The sequence below is a fragment of the Seriola lalandi genome, unplaced genomic scaffold (assembly GCF_002814215.2).
Source record: "Seriola lalandi dorsalis isolate HSWRI2012SDOR001 ecotype SW California unplaced genomic scaffold, Sedor1 jcf7180002052086, whole genome shotgun sequence".
NCBI classification, from domain to species: Eukaryota; Metazoa; Chordata; class Actinopteri; order Carangiformes; family Carangidae; genus Seriola; species Seriola lalandi.
The window spans coordinates 1-18,693 of NW_019522639.1; the positions used below are offsets into that span (position 1 = coordinate 1).

Here is an 18,693-nt window from a genome sequence, read left to right on the forward strand (position 1 = left end):
TCAGCTTGTCATTCATTTTCATATCTGCAGATGTCAGTATGTCCTCAGGCACTGAAGTTATCCCCACTGTTGTTAAGATGTTAACAGCATGTTCAACTGAGAGCAAGTTTGCATATATGCCATATGTGTAGACTCTAATGTCAGAGGAGTGTTGATCCTTCACAAAGGGAGCAATTGTGTTGCATAACTCCTCAATAAAACTGCGATCCCATTCATTTGTGCCTTTTGTTTTCTGTGTTATCACATATAGTGTTTGCTGAACAGCTTGCCAAATATCAGGTCTTTCTTCTGCGTAAAGCCGTTGCAGCAGTTTGGGGATTATAGCTAGTGCTTGCTCATTTGGTATCTCCTTCATTGTGAAGAAAACTGCATGTAAAGTATCAATTGCCTGACACACATTTCGCTGGAGAATGGTTGGAAAGCGACGCACTGCCCCTGTAATGTAGAGGTTGAAACTTCCTGTGTCCTTCAACCATTTGATACTAAGATGGCAGTATTTTTTACCATCTGGCCGTTGTACATCAAAAAGCGTTTCAATCACGGTCAGATGGGTTTGAGGATGCTCCTGTAGCAAGCAACTGTCAAAATTTCTGAACACTTCGTCAGATCTTTTCTCTCGGGCAGCTTTTTCTACAAGCAAAAAATCTTTTAGCTTGGAGCACAAATTATCTACTTCTGATGGAATGTTACCAATCATCTGAACTATTTTTTCATTGTGATTAATATGTTCAGGTTCTGCAGGTAACAATGTTAGCAATGCACCAACAGATAGGAGCTCTTTCATGACATCTTTCCTATCATGGATGGCGGCAGTTTGCAGTGGTGTCAATTGCTGGGGAGCGCATCCATTTGGATCAGCTTTTGCTTCTAGCAGCTTTTTCACAAAAGCAAGTGGAGCTTTAGACAATGAGACATAATGCAAAGGTGTCAAGTTATTTCCTGACACCTTGTTTGGATCTGCACCCTCTTTCAGTAGGAAAGCACAAATATCTTCCTTGTGATTTACAACAGCAGCAATCAGTGGGGTTATACAATCATCCGACTCTTGATAAACTTCATTTATGTCATGGTTTTTAAGTAAATTCTCGAGCTCCTGCAGGTTGTTGTCACATATGCATTGCAATATAGGTGCTTTTTGTGATGTGACTTCCATTTGCAAGTGTAGGATGATATTCAATTCATTGCTTCAGAGTATCTATGAGAAGACAAAAACATAAGATTTCTGTTAGTTAGTTGATGCCAAACAAAACTTCAGACTATCAGTCAGACCAAAATATATGACCACCATTCATGAGTTTGATTATATCAGATAATGAATTCTATGTCACTAATCAGGAAGTAGTATTTTGGTCTTTCATGAATATATATTCCATGCACTGAAAATACATTAAATATTGTTAATTTACATTTATCTTGATAAATTAAGATATTCTGTGTTTGCTTATAATTAACAGGAAATGACAGTAGAGAAATACCCAGGTTATGTTTATATATACTGGATATGATATTTGGTGCTGTTAGTCTCCACAATTTTAATCTGATGATGGTCTAAGGGCTGAAAAGTCATTAATAAAGTGAGTACAAGTGATTGTATGCTTGATTTTTTTTTTTCTCTTTTGGTCACAGTTTTTGAGTTGATGAACCTGTTGATAACAATTGCTGGTTTGTAAGAATGTTGTTCTAATTAATACACAAGTAGTGCCAAAAAGTTTATTACATAGTTTGTTAATTTTATAGCACTGATACCATTTTTTTCAACCCTTAAACGTCAGTATCGGTATTGCTCAAGTATTGCTTAAGCTCTAATCTAGTTTCTGTTTCACCTGTACATCCTAATGTAAAAGGCCTAAAGTCAGTTCTCAATGTAAGAAACTCTGTGTGGTCCTAAATGCTCATGTTTCTAATTAATGCTAAGGATTCAATGTTTGTATCATCTTTACTTCTAAAATCTAAAAACCCACCACACACAACATTTAAAAAACATCTTTGATGAATTAACTTTTCTGTTCTTGTCTAAAACGCTCAACAAGTGGTAGACTACACTATGTCCACAGACTTAAAACCACAAATAAAGACATTACGACCTTTGCATCTGCCGATATATACCTTTAACCAATAAAGGTTAAAATCAACATGCTGACATCCACAATGGACATATTTTATAAGTCAGAAATATCCGTGGCGTCTGACGCCACCACATCTTTAGGTTGTGGTCCTTAATGCCCTAATACTAATAATAATTGCAACTAGCTAGCACTGAACTTGAGTTTAACTCTTTAGACTTAGAAAGTTAGAAAAAGTAATGACTTACACAATCTATACTTCAAGAGTAGCCTATATGATGTCTCCTGCGAGTATGGAGGATCTGTCTTTCCAAACTTTTCATACACACACAGTTCATTCAGGTTCGCTGTTGCTGTCTATAAAGCAGTAGCTATGCTGAACAATAATAGCTACTCCACCGCGCGCACACAGTAGCACCCCCAGCTCTGTACTCTCAGCAACAACCCGGAAAAGCAGCTCGACACAAGTCTCTCGTGTAGCGCCACTCCCTCCCCTGCCCAGCCCGCGCACACTTCATGTTAATCTATGCTTGGCATGTTCAGACAGGTTGTAGTTGAGCTGCCTGCAAGCCTTATGTGAAGTTTAAATAACACCCCAGAGTAATGTAAGACACAAAATGAACGGTTATTCTGTCAAAAAGGCGACCCACTGCATATTGTCATGTGGGGAAATATAATCATGGATGTTCAGTGGGAGCCATGTGTGTGTAGGCCTACCTCTAGTGTTTGTTGGGTGTGGGTGGGTTTCATGGAATATAGACATGGAAGCATATTTATGACAAAATAAAAAAAGATTTAGAAAAAAAATAGAGAAACACCAAATTGCTGCGTGACTCTGCCCCTAGCTAATAATAATGCACCAGTAGGCTATGTAATTGGCAACCAAGAAATGCCTCTTTCAAACAAGTGATTCACAACCATGTTGAAACAAAAAACTTTATTTAATCAGTCTTATTCACATGATATTATTAACTGAATTTCAAAGCTAAAGAAGAGAAATAAGCGTACACATTATTGTAAATAACAGTAACATTTCAGTCCTGTGGGCTTTAAACTGCAAAATAAGTAGAATCAACAGCCATCAGATAATGTGGCAAAATAAAAGTACAAACTTATACAGATTTTGTTGAACTAGAGTATGAAATGTTAAAAAAAATGAAAATACACAAGTGACAATACATGTATGTACTTCAGTATGTGAATGTTTTATAGACTACTGACTTACTGTAAGCTTTGGAGGATGGTGACTATTTACAATACATGTAGAAAAACTTGTTGATCTTAGTTCTTAGTCTTGCAATAATGATTTCTAGTGCAGTCTTGAGTCCCAGTATTGCTGATGTTTTGCCTATTATATAGTTTTTTTCTGTGACAGCTTATAAGACTCTAATGTTAGATGTGTATAAGAGACAGGTGTTTTCATGATAGGGTTTCTTCCTGCTGTCCATCTTCTGAACCAACTCTGGTGGAAACTGGAAAACCATAAAATAATCAAACCTGAAGTTGTATTTAGGAACACAGACGTTACAGTACTTATATTGTATTCACCTTATTTTTCCACTGTTTGAAAGATTTCTCCCCAGCACATTTTTCCAGTGAACAAATCAGTTCCTTGTCAGCATTTCGATAGTTTGCCACCTCCGTCCTGTTACCAATCTTTCGCAGGTAATCGACTCTCCTGAAAAAAAAGTTAAAGTTAGTCAATATGGAAAAATACCAAATCCTAAAAAATTGTCATATCATACTTAAAAATGATGTTAGAGATGGAAACTGGTCTTTTGCTACACCCCTCTTCCAAACAGCAGTTGTCCAATTGTCGCTTAGCAGCCTTAACCACACGTCAGACTTGGCATGCTTTAGATTTCTCCACAAAGAGGTGTGCATGAGTGAAACACAAGAGCAAGAGTCTAAGGAATGGATTTTACTGACTTATAAAAGTGTTATAAATTCAACAAGCATTTCATTAGCTGCTTTAACTACAATATTATGTGGAGTCACAGGTTATGTTAGAAAAAAAAAACCCAGTTCAAGACTGGCACATCTACTCTGTAGGAGTTGGTCCTGGCTGATACTATAGTTTAAGATAGTTTAGGCTAGCATCAGCAGCTCTGTTCCACTTTGAAGAGAGCTGAAGTGAAACCAGAACCTCCAGGTTCTGTTTCAAGAGAACAAAAACTTTCAAGAGTAGAAGAATTTCATTCAAAATCCCAAGGACAGTTATAACATCGCTAATAATTGAAAATCCAACTTTAGAAGATAGATGGTAATTCCCTTGATTTGACCTCTATAATGCCAGCAGCAGTTTGAGATTTCTAACTTTCACTGAAACTAGTAAGTCCAAATTTTCACTTATTCTGCTGTATCTCAACATCTCCTGGATGGACAGGTACAGAAAACATTCATGGTTCACGGAGGATGAAGTGTAATGATTTTGGTAATCTTCTGGCTTTTCCTCTAGTGCCACGATGAAGGTGACACTTGTGGGTTTGAGTGAAATGTCTATTGAATGGATTGCCATCAAGTTTGGTGCAGACATTCATGTTCCTCACAGGATGAACTACAATAACTTCTACTCTAGCTCCATCATCAGGTCAATATATCAGTTTGTCCAGGACTCAAAACTTGCTAAATTGATGAAATTCCCATCACCCTCAGTGTTTAGTGCTAATTCGCAAAAATGAGAATGTTAACACACTAAACTAAGACAGTGTGGTAAACATTATACCTGATTCGCATCAGCATGTCAGCACTTTCACTTTGGTCACGTGAGCCTACTGACATTAGCATTTAGCTCAACGCACCACTAAATATAGACTCACAAAGCAGCTAACATACCTGTAGACTCTTAGTCTTTTTTCAGAATTGACACCATGACTTCTACTCCTGGTGTCTAAAAGTGTCTGAAACACCATTAATGCCATTTGTACACTTCACTACATAGAGACCATAAAGACATGTAAAAAACAGAATTGTTGATCATTGAGACAGCGGGATGTAGCCAGGATGAGGCTAGAATAACAGGCTTCAACCTGCATTTGAGTGTTACTACTCAAAATAGGGATGGACACATTCTTACATTTCACCCTAAACTGAAAACATCAACCTGTTAGTGGGGCTAAGATCAGCAATTGTTAAGATACATTGTATGAGAACCATGATTGTATCACATCTTGTGCCATTCAGTCTAGTAAGTGTAAAGCTTCTGGAACATCTCACAGAAAATAAGAAAAAAATAATTTGACAAGAATCTTAACTGGAATCAATCCATCAGAATTTCTTCCTCACCTTTCACAAGCCCAGAAGAAAGGATGACTCAAGCATTGTTCCACTTTAGGTCTGCTCTTAGGTTCTTCATGGATCATCCACTCGATTAGATCCTTTGCCACAATGTCTTGAACATGGTCCAAAGTGTACTTCCCTTCATGAATGTTGTACTCATACTCATAGGGTTTATCACCGAACGGATGGTGTCCTCCCGAGAGGATATAATAAATCAGCATCCCCGCCACCTTAAGAATTTACACAACATATTAGCAGTTAGGGAAGTATTTCTCACCAAGTCCTCAATTAAGTTTGTGTAGCTGAAAAACTGACCTGCATATCAGTGTTGGACTTGTATGGTATGTTGGCTTCTCCTGCTAAAGTCTCCTTGGCCATCCAGCATTTTGTTCCTGCGCTGGCTGTGCGCAAAGTCGTTTGGCCTTTGAGTAAACGTCTGCTTATGCCAAAGTCGGCTAATCTGGCCTTTCCTTTAACATCTGCAGGATAAAATAACATTGAGAAAAAAACATGCATGATTATTAAAAATTCAAATATTATTGCATTTTTTTGGAATTACAGATACTGATTTCCATCATTTCAGTGTATTTCTAACTTGTCTTACCAATCAAAACATTTTGTGGTTTGAGATCCCGGTGAAGAATTGGAGGATTTTGACAATGAAGTGCACTTAAACTTTCGAGAACCTCCCTGACAAGTTTCTTTATCAGCTCACTGTCATGAGTTTTTCTGATATATTCTTCCAAGGTGTATTCACAGAGTTGAAGACAAAGATATCCAAAGTTCTCATCCTCCGCAAAGTCAATGTATCGTACAATAAAAGGGTGATCAAGCTCTGGAAGTCGTAGAAGTCCTTCCTCATTCTTCAGAACTTGATAGTTGCTTTTAGACATTCTCTTGATTGCAACTTCAGTGCCATCATCTCTCAGCCCCAAGAAGACTTCAGTACCATCACTTCCCTTTGCTATGCGCAATTCTGCATCATTTACATAAATGATGCTCTTAATTCTGGTGAGTTTCCTTTCATCAATGCTCACAAGCTTCTCTAGTTTCTCCCTCCACCTCTTGCTGACTGGTGACCATTCTTGTGTCACTTGTGATTTGGTTGGATTTAAGTGCAACGGCTTTGCATTTGAAGTTGATTCCTCAACAGGAACTGCTGCTGGATCAATTGAAGCACTGCAAACTTCATCATTTGGGTCTTCAGTCTTTTCTGACTTCTTCCTCTTTTTCTTCTTCTTCTTTTTCTTTTTCCTGGCTTCAGGTGAGACTGTACCATCCTCACATTCCCCATCTGGATGGCTGAAATGATTTTTCAATCGTCTGAGCGCTTCTTTCAGCTTGTCATTCATTTTCATATCTGCAGATGTCAGTATGTCCTCAGGCACTGAAGTTATCCCCACTGTTGTTAAGATGTTAACAGCATGTTCAACTGAGAGCAAGTTTGCATATATGCCATATGTGTAGACTCTAATGTCAGAGGAGTATTGATCCTTCACAAAGGGAGCAATTGTGTTGCATAAGTTCTCAATAAAACTGCGATCCCATTCATTTGTGCCTTTTGTTTTCTGTGTTATCACATATAGTGTTTGCTGAACAGTTTGCCAAATATCAGGTCTCTTTTTTGAGCAAAGTAGTTCCAGTAGTTGGGGGATTATAGCTAGTGCTTGCCCATTTGGTATCTCCTTCATTGTGCAGAAAACTGCATGTAAAGTATCAATTGCCTGACACACATTATCCTGGGAAATGTTTGGAAAGCGACGCACTGCCCCATCAATGTAGGAGTTCACATTTTCAGTGTCCTTCAGCCATTTCATACTTTCCTTGCGGTATTTTTCCTTATCTTGTCCATTTACATTAAAAAGTATTTCAATCATGGTCAGATGGGTCTGAGGATCCTCCCGCAACATGTGACTGTCAAAAGTTCTGAATACTTCTTTATGTGGTTTCTCTCGCACAGCAATTTGCACTTCCACAAAATATTTGATTTTGGAGCATAGTTCATGTCCTTTGGATGCCAAGTTGTGAATTATCTGTACTATTTTTTTATTGTGACTACTATGTTCAGGATGAGGAGGTAACACTGTTACCAATGCACCAGCAGACAGGAGCTCTTTCACGACATCCTCCCTGTCATTGATGGCAGCAACGTGCAGTGGTGTGCATTGCTGTAGAGTGCATACATTTGGATGAGCTTTTGCTTCAAGCAGTTTCCTGACAAATATAGGTGGTGCTCTAGACATTGAGACATAATGCAAAGGTGTCAAGCCATTTTGGGAAGCAGCATTTGGGTCCGCGCCCTGTTGTAAAAGGTAAGAGCAAATACCTTCCTTGTGATTTACAACAGCAGCAATAAGTAGGGTGATATAATCATTGCACTCTCTGCATGGGAAGACTTCATGAATGTCACCGTCTTTCAGTAATCTTTTGAGGTTCTTGAGGTTTTTGTTGATTATACATTGTATTATAGGATGTGTCTCTCTTGGTGGGATTGTCACTTGTAACTGTGTGAAAAAATTCATTTTTTGCTTCAGATATTCTGTTGGAAGATAAAAACATATTACTGTTACAACATTTGATGCCATTGTAAACTTTAGACAAGCAGCCAAAAGCCTATTAGAATTTGAGTTTAAAAGTTCATTATTTTCTTTACAGGGGCTTCAGAGAGTGGTCTCAATACCACTGTATTTTATTTTCAAGTCTTATTTTTCAATGCTTTGAGAAGCTTAAACGCAATTCCATTTACCACAATTGTATTTAGGTGGATAATTCAAAATCTACATTAGAAACCACCATCACCATGGTTACAAACTGCAATGTGTGATGTGATTCATAACCTTAAAAAAGTACCCGCCTGTAAGAAAAAGTTTCTTCAACTCGAAAACTATATTTACTTTATTTACTGTGAAAAGTCACAACAGGTTGCTTAGTCATTTAGATGACCTAGATATGACTAGCTAATACATGAAGAGTGCCACACCTTGCCTTCACTGTTGAGGGCAGGGTTTGCCATGAACAGATTCAGGCAGGTATTGTGTTGAAGTGTGCTTCCCTGTTAAAATGTGTTTCCACTTAACCTTAAACGGACCACTTCCGTATTGGTGTAGGACAAACCCCTTATTTGGAACCAAACCATAACCTAACTTAGGCTCTAAGCCCAACCATGGAAGGGGGTGCTGTGTAAAATTTAGGTGTGGAAACACTATCTGAAGGCAGAACAGACTAAGATATAAGAACTACTGTTACCGGAATTCAACATAGAATGTGTAGAGCTATAAAATGTAATAAATGATAAATACTATTTTTGGTCATAGGTACAATGATGACATTTTGCATTTGTTAGTACAAGTTTATTATGATGACCGCAAATAACTTTAACAAAGGCTAATTTTACATTTCAATTTTAAGGTAAATGTTAGAGGAATGTAGAGAAATTGACTTACTTTGTTGACGTGTCCTCTGTAGTACGATCGATTAGATCTATCAAAACTTGTCTATCTCGCTCTGTCTGACGCTCCCTTTCTTGCTCCTCTCATTTTCAGCGAAAGGCTATATTCTGTATACCGAAAGTAAGTGATGTGGAGAGCCCTCTCACACTCTTGTTTTATGTTGTTTTTCTTCCTGTTGTCACTACACACACTGTTCTCCGAGTGTCCCATTACTACATTCTGAATGCTAGATCTGACTTTATAAAAATGCTGGTATGCTCACCTGGGAGCATTCAGTTATGACGTGTGCTCCAAGCAATGAGCTTACCAAGCACAGCAAGCTTTTGTGCCCTCAGTTTTGCATCTCAGGTAACATAAAAGCTGCCCTACCTTATTGGTGTAGGTATGTAGCGTGACCGGCATCCCTACCTGATTGGTGAAGGTTTTGGGGCTTGTATGTTGCCTAAGAGGAATGAAAAACAGTAGTTTACAGTAAATATTTCATAGTTCAAAGTTAATATTTTCCTTTAAAGATGCATAACATAGGCTATCACAATGAAAGGTATGTTTCTTATAAAGAAATTGAAAAACGTGGAGAGAAAATGGACTTCAACTAATATTGTTTCAAAATCCTAATGATCAGTAAATGATAAAACACATCTCACAAGCCTATTTTTACATTATTTTGATACACAACTTATTAAACTTGCAGTATATTTTCAGAATAACATTCAAAACAAAATCATAGAAAACAATCTGCATATTGTAAAGCTTGCATATTTCACTATTTTTTTTTAACATAATTTTTTTTCACTTAAGAAGAAGCACTTTTAGACTCATTTTCTGAATGTCATGCTCTTGCAAATTGTGGTAACATTTTATGTTTTTTTTAAGTAAGCGCAAAAATGTTTTTTGTATTTTTGTGTTAAATTCAGGTAGTGGCATTGGTGTCCGGTTTTATGTAGACTTTGTAGCTTGTCAGGCTAGAATAATAATAAAAACTTACAATCTTTATGTATGATGTCTTTTTTGAGAATGGATGATCTCTCTTTCCCAACTTAACGCTTCATTCAGGATAGCTGGTAGCATTTATAAAACAGAAACTATATTGAGCAACCGCCAACAGCAGCATCTCAGCTCTGTGCTCGCTTACTCCACGTATGTACAGTTGATTTCGATCCTCTGTGCTGCACTTTTGGACGGGTTATTGTTGTTGATGTGCTTGCAATCCAGAAGCAGAGTTGAAATAACAACTTTATGTAATGTAGGATACAGTATGAATATTAATTCCATCAAAAAGGCTATGCACTGCATATTGTCATACTGGTAAAAAAAGAAAAAGAAAAAGATGTTCAATGGGATCCATGTCTGTGTCTTAAGAGTGTTTACTGGGTGTGGGATTACATAGAATATACAGTTTATGGAGACATATTTGTGACTAAAGATTAGGGAAGAGAAACACCATAAATGAACTCTGCCTCTTGCTAATACTTCTGCACCAACATGCAATTAGCAACCAAGAGGTGTTTCTTGTAACACAAGTGATTCATAGCAATGTTGAAACAACAAAATATATCTGTTTCATCTCAATCTACTTAAAAAGCCCAGTAACCTCAAAGACGATGTTTTGAATTTCAAAGAAGAGAAATACACAGTATTGCAAATTCTTACTTTGACCTAAGACAGCTTGAAATAATGAGAGGCCACATTATTTGTTTGTCAGGGTGACGGGTGTGCCACGTAAATAAGAGCTCAAGTTTTTTTCACATATGTACAAACTTTGATTTTAGTCAGATTTATTTTACAGGTTTAAAAGGGTTGATTTACAACAACAAAGTCTGGAATTGTTTGTGAACAAAATTTTACAAGCTCCCCCATAGTTCACACCCTGGATCTCAGTGTGGAAGAAGCTGAGCCAATGTAAATTGTTACGAAAATGATCAAATAAACTCAGGAAATACCATCTGAAATTCACAAGAGTAGGATATTTATTCTTGCAGCAAGGGGACAAGTTCCACACAAAGAGTTTGCAGTGCAAATGTTCAAAGAATACAAATTTCACACAGGTTTTATATACAAAACATATGAAATTGACCTAACATCCTTGCTGATAGGAGAGACACTCAATAAAGACTTGTTTCATGCCTTATCATAACAAATGTATGGGTGCAGTAGCTGGGAAGAACAGAGAAGGTCACTCCGCTCCTCTCTGATAATTCCCGTCTTGAAAACAAACACAACTTTATAATATGAAAAGTTCACTTCAGGATGTATACAGTTATTCTTTAGGATAATTATGTTTATCTAGTCATAAAGTATCATAACTTTTCCAACAGAAATATATTTACATATTTATAGATGCTGGTAAATTGATTCATGATAACAGGATGCATCTTAATTGATACATGATAACAGACTGCATCTTAAAACGTGTCTTTTTTATACTAAAAAGTGAATCATTTATTATTTTCATGTAATTTATTGTTTTCTCTTAACAGAAAGTCAGTTGTCTATTTGTAAGCATAAAGTCAATCCATGGTCTTTGTGCCCTGGCATGTGGCATGTGCCCTAAAGATTTTTGTCTTGGCCCTAAAATGACAAAATTTCCTGGCCTGGGCATGATCAATTCACCTTAACTCTTCAGTATTATTGCAGTACCACATCAGGAGACTATTTTTGTTCACCCCACTGCAAGAGTGGAACAAACTATGTGTACCTTTCAGAGTAGGTGAGGACCCTTTATAGGCTCTAATATCATTTTATATAAAATGATAGTTTGCCAAACTATTTATTCACCCAAACAAACTTTTTATCACCGCCTTTTTCAGGTCCTTCCATGTTGTGGACCCGGACTTAGTTCCACTAGTCCCCTCATTACTACACTACTGGCTATTTGCAGAATGAGCTATCGCCCCTACAGTAACATTTCAATCCAATGTGCCTTAAACTGCAAAGTAAGTTGAAAACATAGCCATCAGATAACGTGGCAAAACAGATTGTCCTTGAGTTAAGCATAAAATTTCACAAAATAAAAAATACAGTGACAATAAATGTATGTACTTCAGTATGTGAATCCTTTATAGACTACTAACTTACTGTAAGCTTTGGAGGATGGTGACTATTTACAATACATGTAGAAAAACTTGTTGATCTTAGTTCTTAGTCTTGCAATAATGATTTCTAGTGCAGTCTTGAGTCCCAGTATTGCTGATGTTTTGCCTATTATATAGTATTTTTCTGTGACAGCTTATAAGACTCTAATGTTTTGAAGTCCTTAATCATTTTTGAATCTTCAAACTTCCAGTGGGATCAGACTCTTGAACTGGGACACCATGATGCTCCTTATGGCTTATGGACAGCTTTACAAAGCTGGTGGTGATATCTTCTCTATGAAACATTTCCTTCAGGGGAGTCTCTGAATTCCACCCATGATTTTTAGCAAATGTGAAAACACATCCAAAGAGATCAGGAAATATCATCATCACATCAACTTGGGCTGCATCCGTGGCACTGCAAAGAAAAGGGCAATTTTATAATTGGCTCTATTAGCTAAAGTAATTTGAAAAAACTAATGTTTAATATTGAGCAAACTCAATCTACTGGTTAAGATTGTGAGAGGCACTGAGACATTTAGTCCCAAGCTAAGCTAAGTGTATAACTTTAGCTTTAGCCCTGTATCACTTTTTGTTTCACTCACTAATGCACATGGAGGTTTCGTATGAAGCGAAGTAATCCCAATGTGTTTTCATGATAGGGTTTCTTCCTGCTGTCCATCTTCTGGATCAACTCTGGTGGAAACTGCAAAACCATAAAATAATCAAACCTGAAGTTGTATTTAGGAACACAGACGATACAGTACTTATATTGTACTCACCTTATTTTTCCACTGTTTGAAAGATTTCTCCCCAGCACATTCTTCCAATGAACAAATCAGTTCCTTGTCAGCATTTCGATAGTTTGCCACCTCCGTCCTGTTACCAATCCTTAGCAGGTAATCTACTCTCCTGGAAAAAAAGTTAAAGTTAGCCAATATGGAAAAATACCAAATACTAAAAAATTGTCATATGATACTTAAAAATGATGTTAGATGAGATGGAAAGTGATCTTTTGCTACACCCCTCTTCCAAACAGCAGTTGTCCAGTTGTTGCTTAGCAGCCTTAACCACACGTCAGACTTGGCATGCTTTAGATTTCTCCACAAAGAGGTGTGCATGAGTGAAACACAAGAGCAAGAGTCTAAGGAATGGATTTTACTGACTTATAAAAGTGTTATAAATTCAACAAGCATTTCATTAGCTGCTTTAACTACAATATTATGTGGAGTCACAGGTTATGTTAGGAAAAAAAACCCAGTTCAAGACTGGCACATCTACTCTGTAGGAGTTGGTCCTGACTGATACTATAGTTTAAGATAGTTTAGGCTAGCATCAGCAGCTCTGTTCCACTTTGAAGAGAGCTGAAGTGAAACCAGAACCTCCAGGTTCTGTTTCAAGAGTACAAAAACTTCATTCAAAATCCCGATGACAGTTATAACATCGCTAATAATTGAAAATCCAACTTTAGAAGATAGATGGTAATTCCCTTGATTTGACCTCTAGAAATGCCAGCAGCAATTTGAGATTTCTAACTTTCATTGAAACTAGTAAGTCCAAATTTTCTCTTATCCTGCTGTATTTCAACATCTCCTGGATGGACAGGTACAGAAAACATTCATGGTTCACGGAGGATGAAGTGTAATGATTTTGGTAATCTTCTGGCTTTTCCTCTAATGCCACGATGAAGGTGACACTTGTGGGTTTGAGTGAAATGTCTATTGAATGGTTTGCCATCAAGTTTGGTGCAGACATTCATGTTCCTCACAGTATGAACTGCAATAACTTTTACTCTAGCTCCATCATCAGGTGAACCTGCTGACATTAGCATTTAGCTCAACGCACCACTAAATATAGACTCACAAAGCAGCTAACATACCTGTAGACTCTTAGTCTTTTTTCAGTATTGACACCACTACTTTACTCCTGGTGTCTAAAATTGTCTGAAACACCATTAATGCCATTTGTACACTTCACTACATAGAGACCATAAAGACATGTAAAAAACAGAATTGTTGATCGTTGAGAGCGGGATGTAGCCAGGATGAGGCTAGAATAGCAGGCTTCACATTTACTACTCAAAATAGGGTCACCTTAAACTGAAAACATCAACCTGTTAGTGGGGCTAAGATCAGCAATTGTTAAGATACATTGTATGAGAACCATGATTGTATCACATCTTGTGCCATTCCGTCTAGTAAGTGTAGAGCTTCTAGACCATCTCACAGAAAATTTAAAAAAAATCCTTTGACAAGAATCTTAACTGGAATCAATCCATCAGAAGTTCTTCCTCACCTTTCACAAGCCCAGAAGAAAGGATGACTCAAGCATTGTTCCACTTTAGGTCTGTTCTTGGGTTCTTCATTGATCATCCACTCGATGAGATCCTTTGCCACAATGTCTTGAACATGGTCCAAGGTGTACTTCCCTTCATGAATGTTGTACTCATACTCATAGGGTTTATCACCGAACGGATGGTGTCCTCCCGAGAGGATATAATAAATCAGCATCCCCGCCACCTTAAGAATTTACACAACATATTAGCAGTTAGGGAAGTATTTCTCACCAAGTCATCAATTAAGTTTGTGTAGCTGAAAAACTGACCTGTATATCAGTGTTGGACTTGTATGGTATGTTGGCTTCTCCTGCTAAAGTCTCCTTGGCCATCCAGCATTTTGTTCCTGCGCTGGCTGTGCGCAAAGTTGTTTGGCCTTTGAGTAAACGTCTGCTTATGCCAAAGTCAGCTAATCTGGCCTTTCCTTTAACATCTGCAGGATAAAATAACATTGAGAAAAAAATCATGCATGATTATTACAAATTCAAATATTGTTTAATTTTTTGAATTACAGATACTGATTTCCATCATTTCATTGTATTTCGAACTTGTCTTACCAATCAAAACATTTTGTGGTTTGAGATCCCGGTGAAGAATTGGTGGATTTTGACAATGAAGCACACTTAAACTTTTGAGAACTTCCCTGACAAGTTTCTTTATCAGCTCACTGTCATCAGTTTGTCTGATATATTCCTCCAAGGTGTATTCACAGAGTTGAAGACAAAGATATCCAAAGTTCTCATCCTCCGCAAAGTCAATGTATCGTACAATAAAAGGATGGTCGAGCTCTGGAAGTCGTAGAAGTCCTTCCTCATTCTTCAGAACTTGATAGTTGCTTTTAGACATTCTCTTGATTGCAACTTCAGTGCCATCATCTCTCAGCCCCAAGAAGACTTCAGTACCATCACTTCCTTTTGCTATGCGCAATTCTGCATCATTTACATAAATGATGTTCTTAATTCTGGTGAGTTTCCTTTCATCAGTGCTCACAAGCTTCTGTAGTTTCTCCCTCCACCTCTTGCTGACTGGTGACCATTCTTGTGTCACTTGTGATTTAGTCAGATTTAAGTGCAATGGCTTTGCATTTGAAGTTGATTCCTCAACAGAAACTGCTGCTGGATCAATTGAGGCACTGCAAACTTCATCATTTGGGTCTTCAGTCTTTTCTGACTTCTGCCTCTTTTTCTTCTTCTTCTTTTTCTTTTTCCTGGCTTCAGGTGAGACTGTACCATCCTCACATTCCCCATCTGGATGGCTGAAATGATTTTTCAATCGTCTGAGCGCTTCTTTCAGCTTGTCATTCATTTTCATATCTGCAGATGTCAGTATGTCCTCAGGCACTGAAGTTATCCCCACTGTTGTTAAGATGTTAACAGCATGTTCAACTGAGAGCAAGTTTGCATATATGCCATATGTGTAGACTCTAATGTCAGAGGAGTATTGATCCTTCACAAAGGGAGCAATTGTGTTGCATAAGTTCTCAATAAAACTGCGATCCCATTCATTTGTGCCTTTTGTTTTCTGTGTTATCACATATAGTGTTTGCTGAACAGCTTGCCAAATATCAGGTCTCTTTTTTGAGCAAAGTAGTTCCAGTAGTTGGGGGATTATAGCTAGTGCTTGCTCATTTGGTATCTCTTTCATTGTGCAGAAAACTGCATGTAAAGTGTCAATTGCCTGACACACATTTTGCTGGAGAATGTTTGGAAAGCGACGCACTGCCCCATCAATGTAGGAGTTCACATTTTCAGTGTCCTTCAGCCATTTCATACTTTCCTTGCGGTATTTTTCTTCACCTTGTCCAGTTACAGTAAAAAGTATTTCAATTATGGTCAGATGGACCTGAGGATGCTCCTGCAACATGTGACTATTAAAAGTTCTGAACACTTCTTCATTTGGTTTCTCTCGCACAGCAATGTCCATTTCAACAAAATATTTGATTTTGGAGCATAGTTCATGTCCTTTGGATGCCAAGTTGTGAATTATCTTTACTATTTTTTTATTGTGACTACTATGTTCAGGATGAGGAGGTAACACTGTTACCAATGCACCAGCAGACAGGAGCTCTTTCACGACATCCTCCCTGTCATTGATGGCAGCAACGTGCAGTGGTGTGCATTGCTGTAGAGTGCATACATTTGGATGAGCTTTTGCTTCAAGCAGTTTCTTGACAAATATAGGTGGTGCTCTAGACATTGAGACATAATGCAAAGGTGTCAAGCCATTTTGGGAAGCAGCATTTGGGTCCGCGCCCTGTTGTAAAAGGTAAGAGCAAATACCTTCCTTGTGATTTACAACAGCAGCAATCAGTGGGGTGATATAATCATTGCACTTAATGCATGGGAAGACTCTATGAATGTCACCATCTTTCAGTAATCTTTTGAGGTTCTTGAGATTTTTGTCGATTATACATTGTATTATAGGATGTGTCTCTCTTGGTGGGATTGTCACTTGTAACTGTGTGAAAATATTCATTTCTTTTCTTCAGATAATCTGTGGGATGACAAAATTATATTATTGTTACAACTGATTGTTACAACTGATAAAATTTTAAACTTTAGACAAACAGCCAAAAAATATTATTAGAATTTGAGCTTAAAGGTTCATTATGATTACAGTGGCTTCATATAGTATTTAAAAACAAATCTAAAACAGAGAGGACTGAAATCGACAGTAATTCATTTTCAAGCGTAATTCTTCAGGTTTAGGGTTTGCTTTGCTTTTGCTATGAGAAGCTTAAATGTAATTTCCATTTACCATCATAGTATTTAGGTGCATTATTCAAAACTTACAACACTTACATCAGAAAACATCTACATGGCTCACATGTGCCACACCTTGCCCTCACTGTTGAGACTTTGGACTTCCTCATTCAGGCAGGTGTTGTGTTGAAGTGTGTTTCCACCAGTGGCGATTGCTCTAAGACTGCAAGGGAAGCTCAGCTTCCCCTATAATGTCAACAAAATAATTGGTCAAATATGTGCTGTTGTATGTACATTTCATTGACTAAATATGCGCTAGAACACGTTCTTCTTTTGTTCAGAATCAGCTACTTATCACAGGTAACCGACACGACTTCTTCTTATTCATCCCCGCAGCGCCACAGAGCTTTACACAGTGTAGACGCCGAGCGTCTCCTGACTTCAATGGGGAAGCAGAGAGTGGGTTGTTCCACTGCAGCGAAACTAGACGGTCATTGGATAAATGTTGGGCTTTGTCCCGCCCATCGGACGCTCAGCGTCTCTGGGGGTCTATGGGACAGTGGGCTGGCCCGGACGCTCGGCTTCTGCATGATGATTGGATGATCTGTCTGAGGCTGAGTCCCTTTTTGATTGACAGCGAAATGAGCGAATCAGCGATCTTGAAGTATAAGCATCCACCGGAGCCGTTTTTAAGTTTTTCATTCCTTTGTTCGGAGTTGATCTGGAGACATTACTGATCCTCAGCGACCTTGTCTTTGTTAAAAACGACTAGCGTTGTGTGTGGCGACTCTCCTCTGTCACTCTGCGAATTTACATATAAATAAATGGACACATTTTATGATGTAGGCTGAAAATGAGCTTCCCCTCCTTATAAAACCAGCAGCCGCCACTGGTTTCCACTGTATTCAACCCTAACCAGACGAAATCCCTAAACCCAACCACTTATTCGTGCTACACCTAACCATAACCTAATCCATGCCTTAAACCCAACTGTGGAAGCCGGTGCTTTGGGAAATTTTGGCGGGAAACACAAGTTCATTATGATGACCACAAATAACCATACGAACTGATTATTTTATAAATCAATTTTAAACTAAATTTTAGAGGAATGTAGGGAACTTAACTTACCTTGTCAGAGTGGAGTGTCCCCTGTTGTATGAATTATATATTTTAAAACATACTGTGCTTTTTCTGAATTTGTCTATCTCGCGGCCTCTCTCTTTCTCTTTCTCGCTCCCTCTGTTTACAGCAAGCGGCTATATTCTGTACACAGGAAGGAAGTGACTGCGAGGGCCCACCCCTGCTTTTCTTCCTGAAGTCACCACACACACTGTTCTCTGAGTGTCCCGTCACTATAGTCTGAATGCAGGAAGACCTGACTCGATAAAAATGTTAATATGCTCATCTTAGTGTGTTCTCTTTTATTCTTTTTTTTTTTTTTTTTACATGTGCTCACAGCCATGAGTTTAACAAGCAGAGCAAGCTTTTCTGCCCTCAGTTTTGCATCTCAGGTGACTTACAACCTTCCCTACCTATCAGCAAAGGTTGCTGAGAGTGTATGTAGCCTGAGAAGCTGAAAAAAGGTTTTGCTAACTGCATTTTAGGGGAAAAAAACAAACAAACAAAACAAAAAATAAATCCGTATTTACACGCAATGTTAATATTTTACTTATAACATGAGGGACATTATCTATCAAAATATAGGCTATACTAAAACTAAAAAGAAAAAAAATGATGTAGGGATAGTGCAATAATAAAGGTTCACATACAAAGTCTATATATATATATACACTG

General features: G+C 37.9%; 3 protein-coding genes across 5 annotated transcripts; all 3 read right to left on the reverse strand.

The window, feature by feature from the left end:
- Window positions 1–4: 4 nt before the first annotated feature.
- Window positions 5–1,831, reverse strand: LOC147819584 (uncharacterized; the record flags this gene model as incomplete). Its single annotated transcript, XM_087172138.1, has 2 exons — window positions 1,824–1,831; window positions 5–1,184 (listed from the first exon to the last, which is right to left on the reverse strand). Coding segments are annotated over exons 1-2 (1,188 nt in total), but the record flags the coding sequence as incomplete, so codon positions are not given.
- A 1,608-nt stretch (window positions 1,832–3,439) lies between these two features.
- LOC111649904 (uncharacterized) lies at window positions 3,440–9,059 on the reverse strand. Its single transcript, XM_023399598.2, has 6 exons — window positions 8,786–9,059; window positions 5,947–7,881; window positions 5,658–5,821; window positions 5,349–5,572; window positions 3,612–3,741; window positions 3,440–3,535 (listed from the first exon to the last, which is right to left on the reverse strand). The coding sequence occupies exons 2-6, from the start codon at window positions 7,862–7,864 to the stop codon at window positions 3,440–3,442; spliced, it is 2,532 nt and encodes an 843-aa protein (XP_023255366.1). The 5' UTR covers window positions 7,865–7,881; window positions 8,786–9,059.
- Window positions 9,060–10,735: 1,676 nt separating this feature from the next.
- LOC111649913 (uncharacterized) lies at window positions 10,736–18,139 on the reverse strand. Of its 3 annotated transcripts, XM_087172123.1 has the most exons (8): window positions 18,028–18,139; window positions 16,999–17,145; window positions 14,755–16,690; window positions 14,467–14,630; window positions 14,158–14,381; window positions 12,645–12,774; window positions 12,468–12,568; window positions 10,736–12,280 (listed from the first exon to the last, which is right to left on the reverse strand). In XM_087172123.1, the coding sequence occupies exons 3-8, from the start codon at window positions 16,670–16,672 to the stop codon at window positions 12,049–12,051; spliced, it is 2,769 nt and encodes a 922-aa protein (XP_087028249.1). In that variant the 5' UTR covers window positions 16,673–16,690; window positions 16,999–17,145; window positions 18,028–18,139; the 3' UTR covers window positions 10,736–12,048. The 3 variants fall into 3 exon arrangements, with proteins under 3 accessions (XP_087028249.1, XP_023255383.1, XP_087028250.1); XM_023399615.2 differs by lacking the exon at window positions 16,999–17,145; XM_087172124.1 differs by lacking the exons at window positions 14,755–16,690; window positions 16,999–17,145 and having other exon boundaries at window positions 18,028–18,130.
- Between the last annotated feature and the right edge of the window lie 554 nt (window positions 18,140–18,693).

Coding starts and splice junctions, on each gene's coding strand:
- LOC111649913 (XM_023399615.2), bottom strand. CDS start 16,672: ATGAATATTTTCACACAGTTACAAGTGACAATCCCACCAAGAGAGACA. Junction 12,775..14,157: donor TTCTTCTGGGCTTGTGAAAG/GTGAGGAAGAAC, acceptor CTTTTTTTCCAG/GAGAGTAGATTACCTGCTAA. Junction 12,281..12,467: donor CGAAACCTCCATGTGCATTA/GTGAGTGAAACA, acceptor TTTTCTTTGCAG/TGCCACGGATGCAGCCCAAG.
- LOC111649904 (XM_023399598.2), bottom strand. CDS start 7,864: ATGAATTTTTTCACACAGTTACAAGTGACAATCCCACCAAGAGAGACA. Junction 5,822..5,946: donor ACCACAAAATGTTTTGATTG/GTAAGACAAGTT, acceptor TTTATCCTGCAG/ATGTTAAAGGAAAGGCCAGA. Junction 3,536..3,611: donor TCAAACAGTGGAAAAATAAG/GTGAATACAATA, acceptor ATGGTTTTCCAG/TTTCCACCAGAGTTGGTTCA.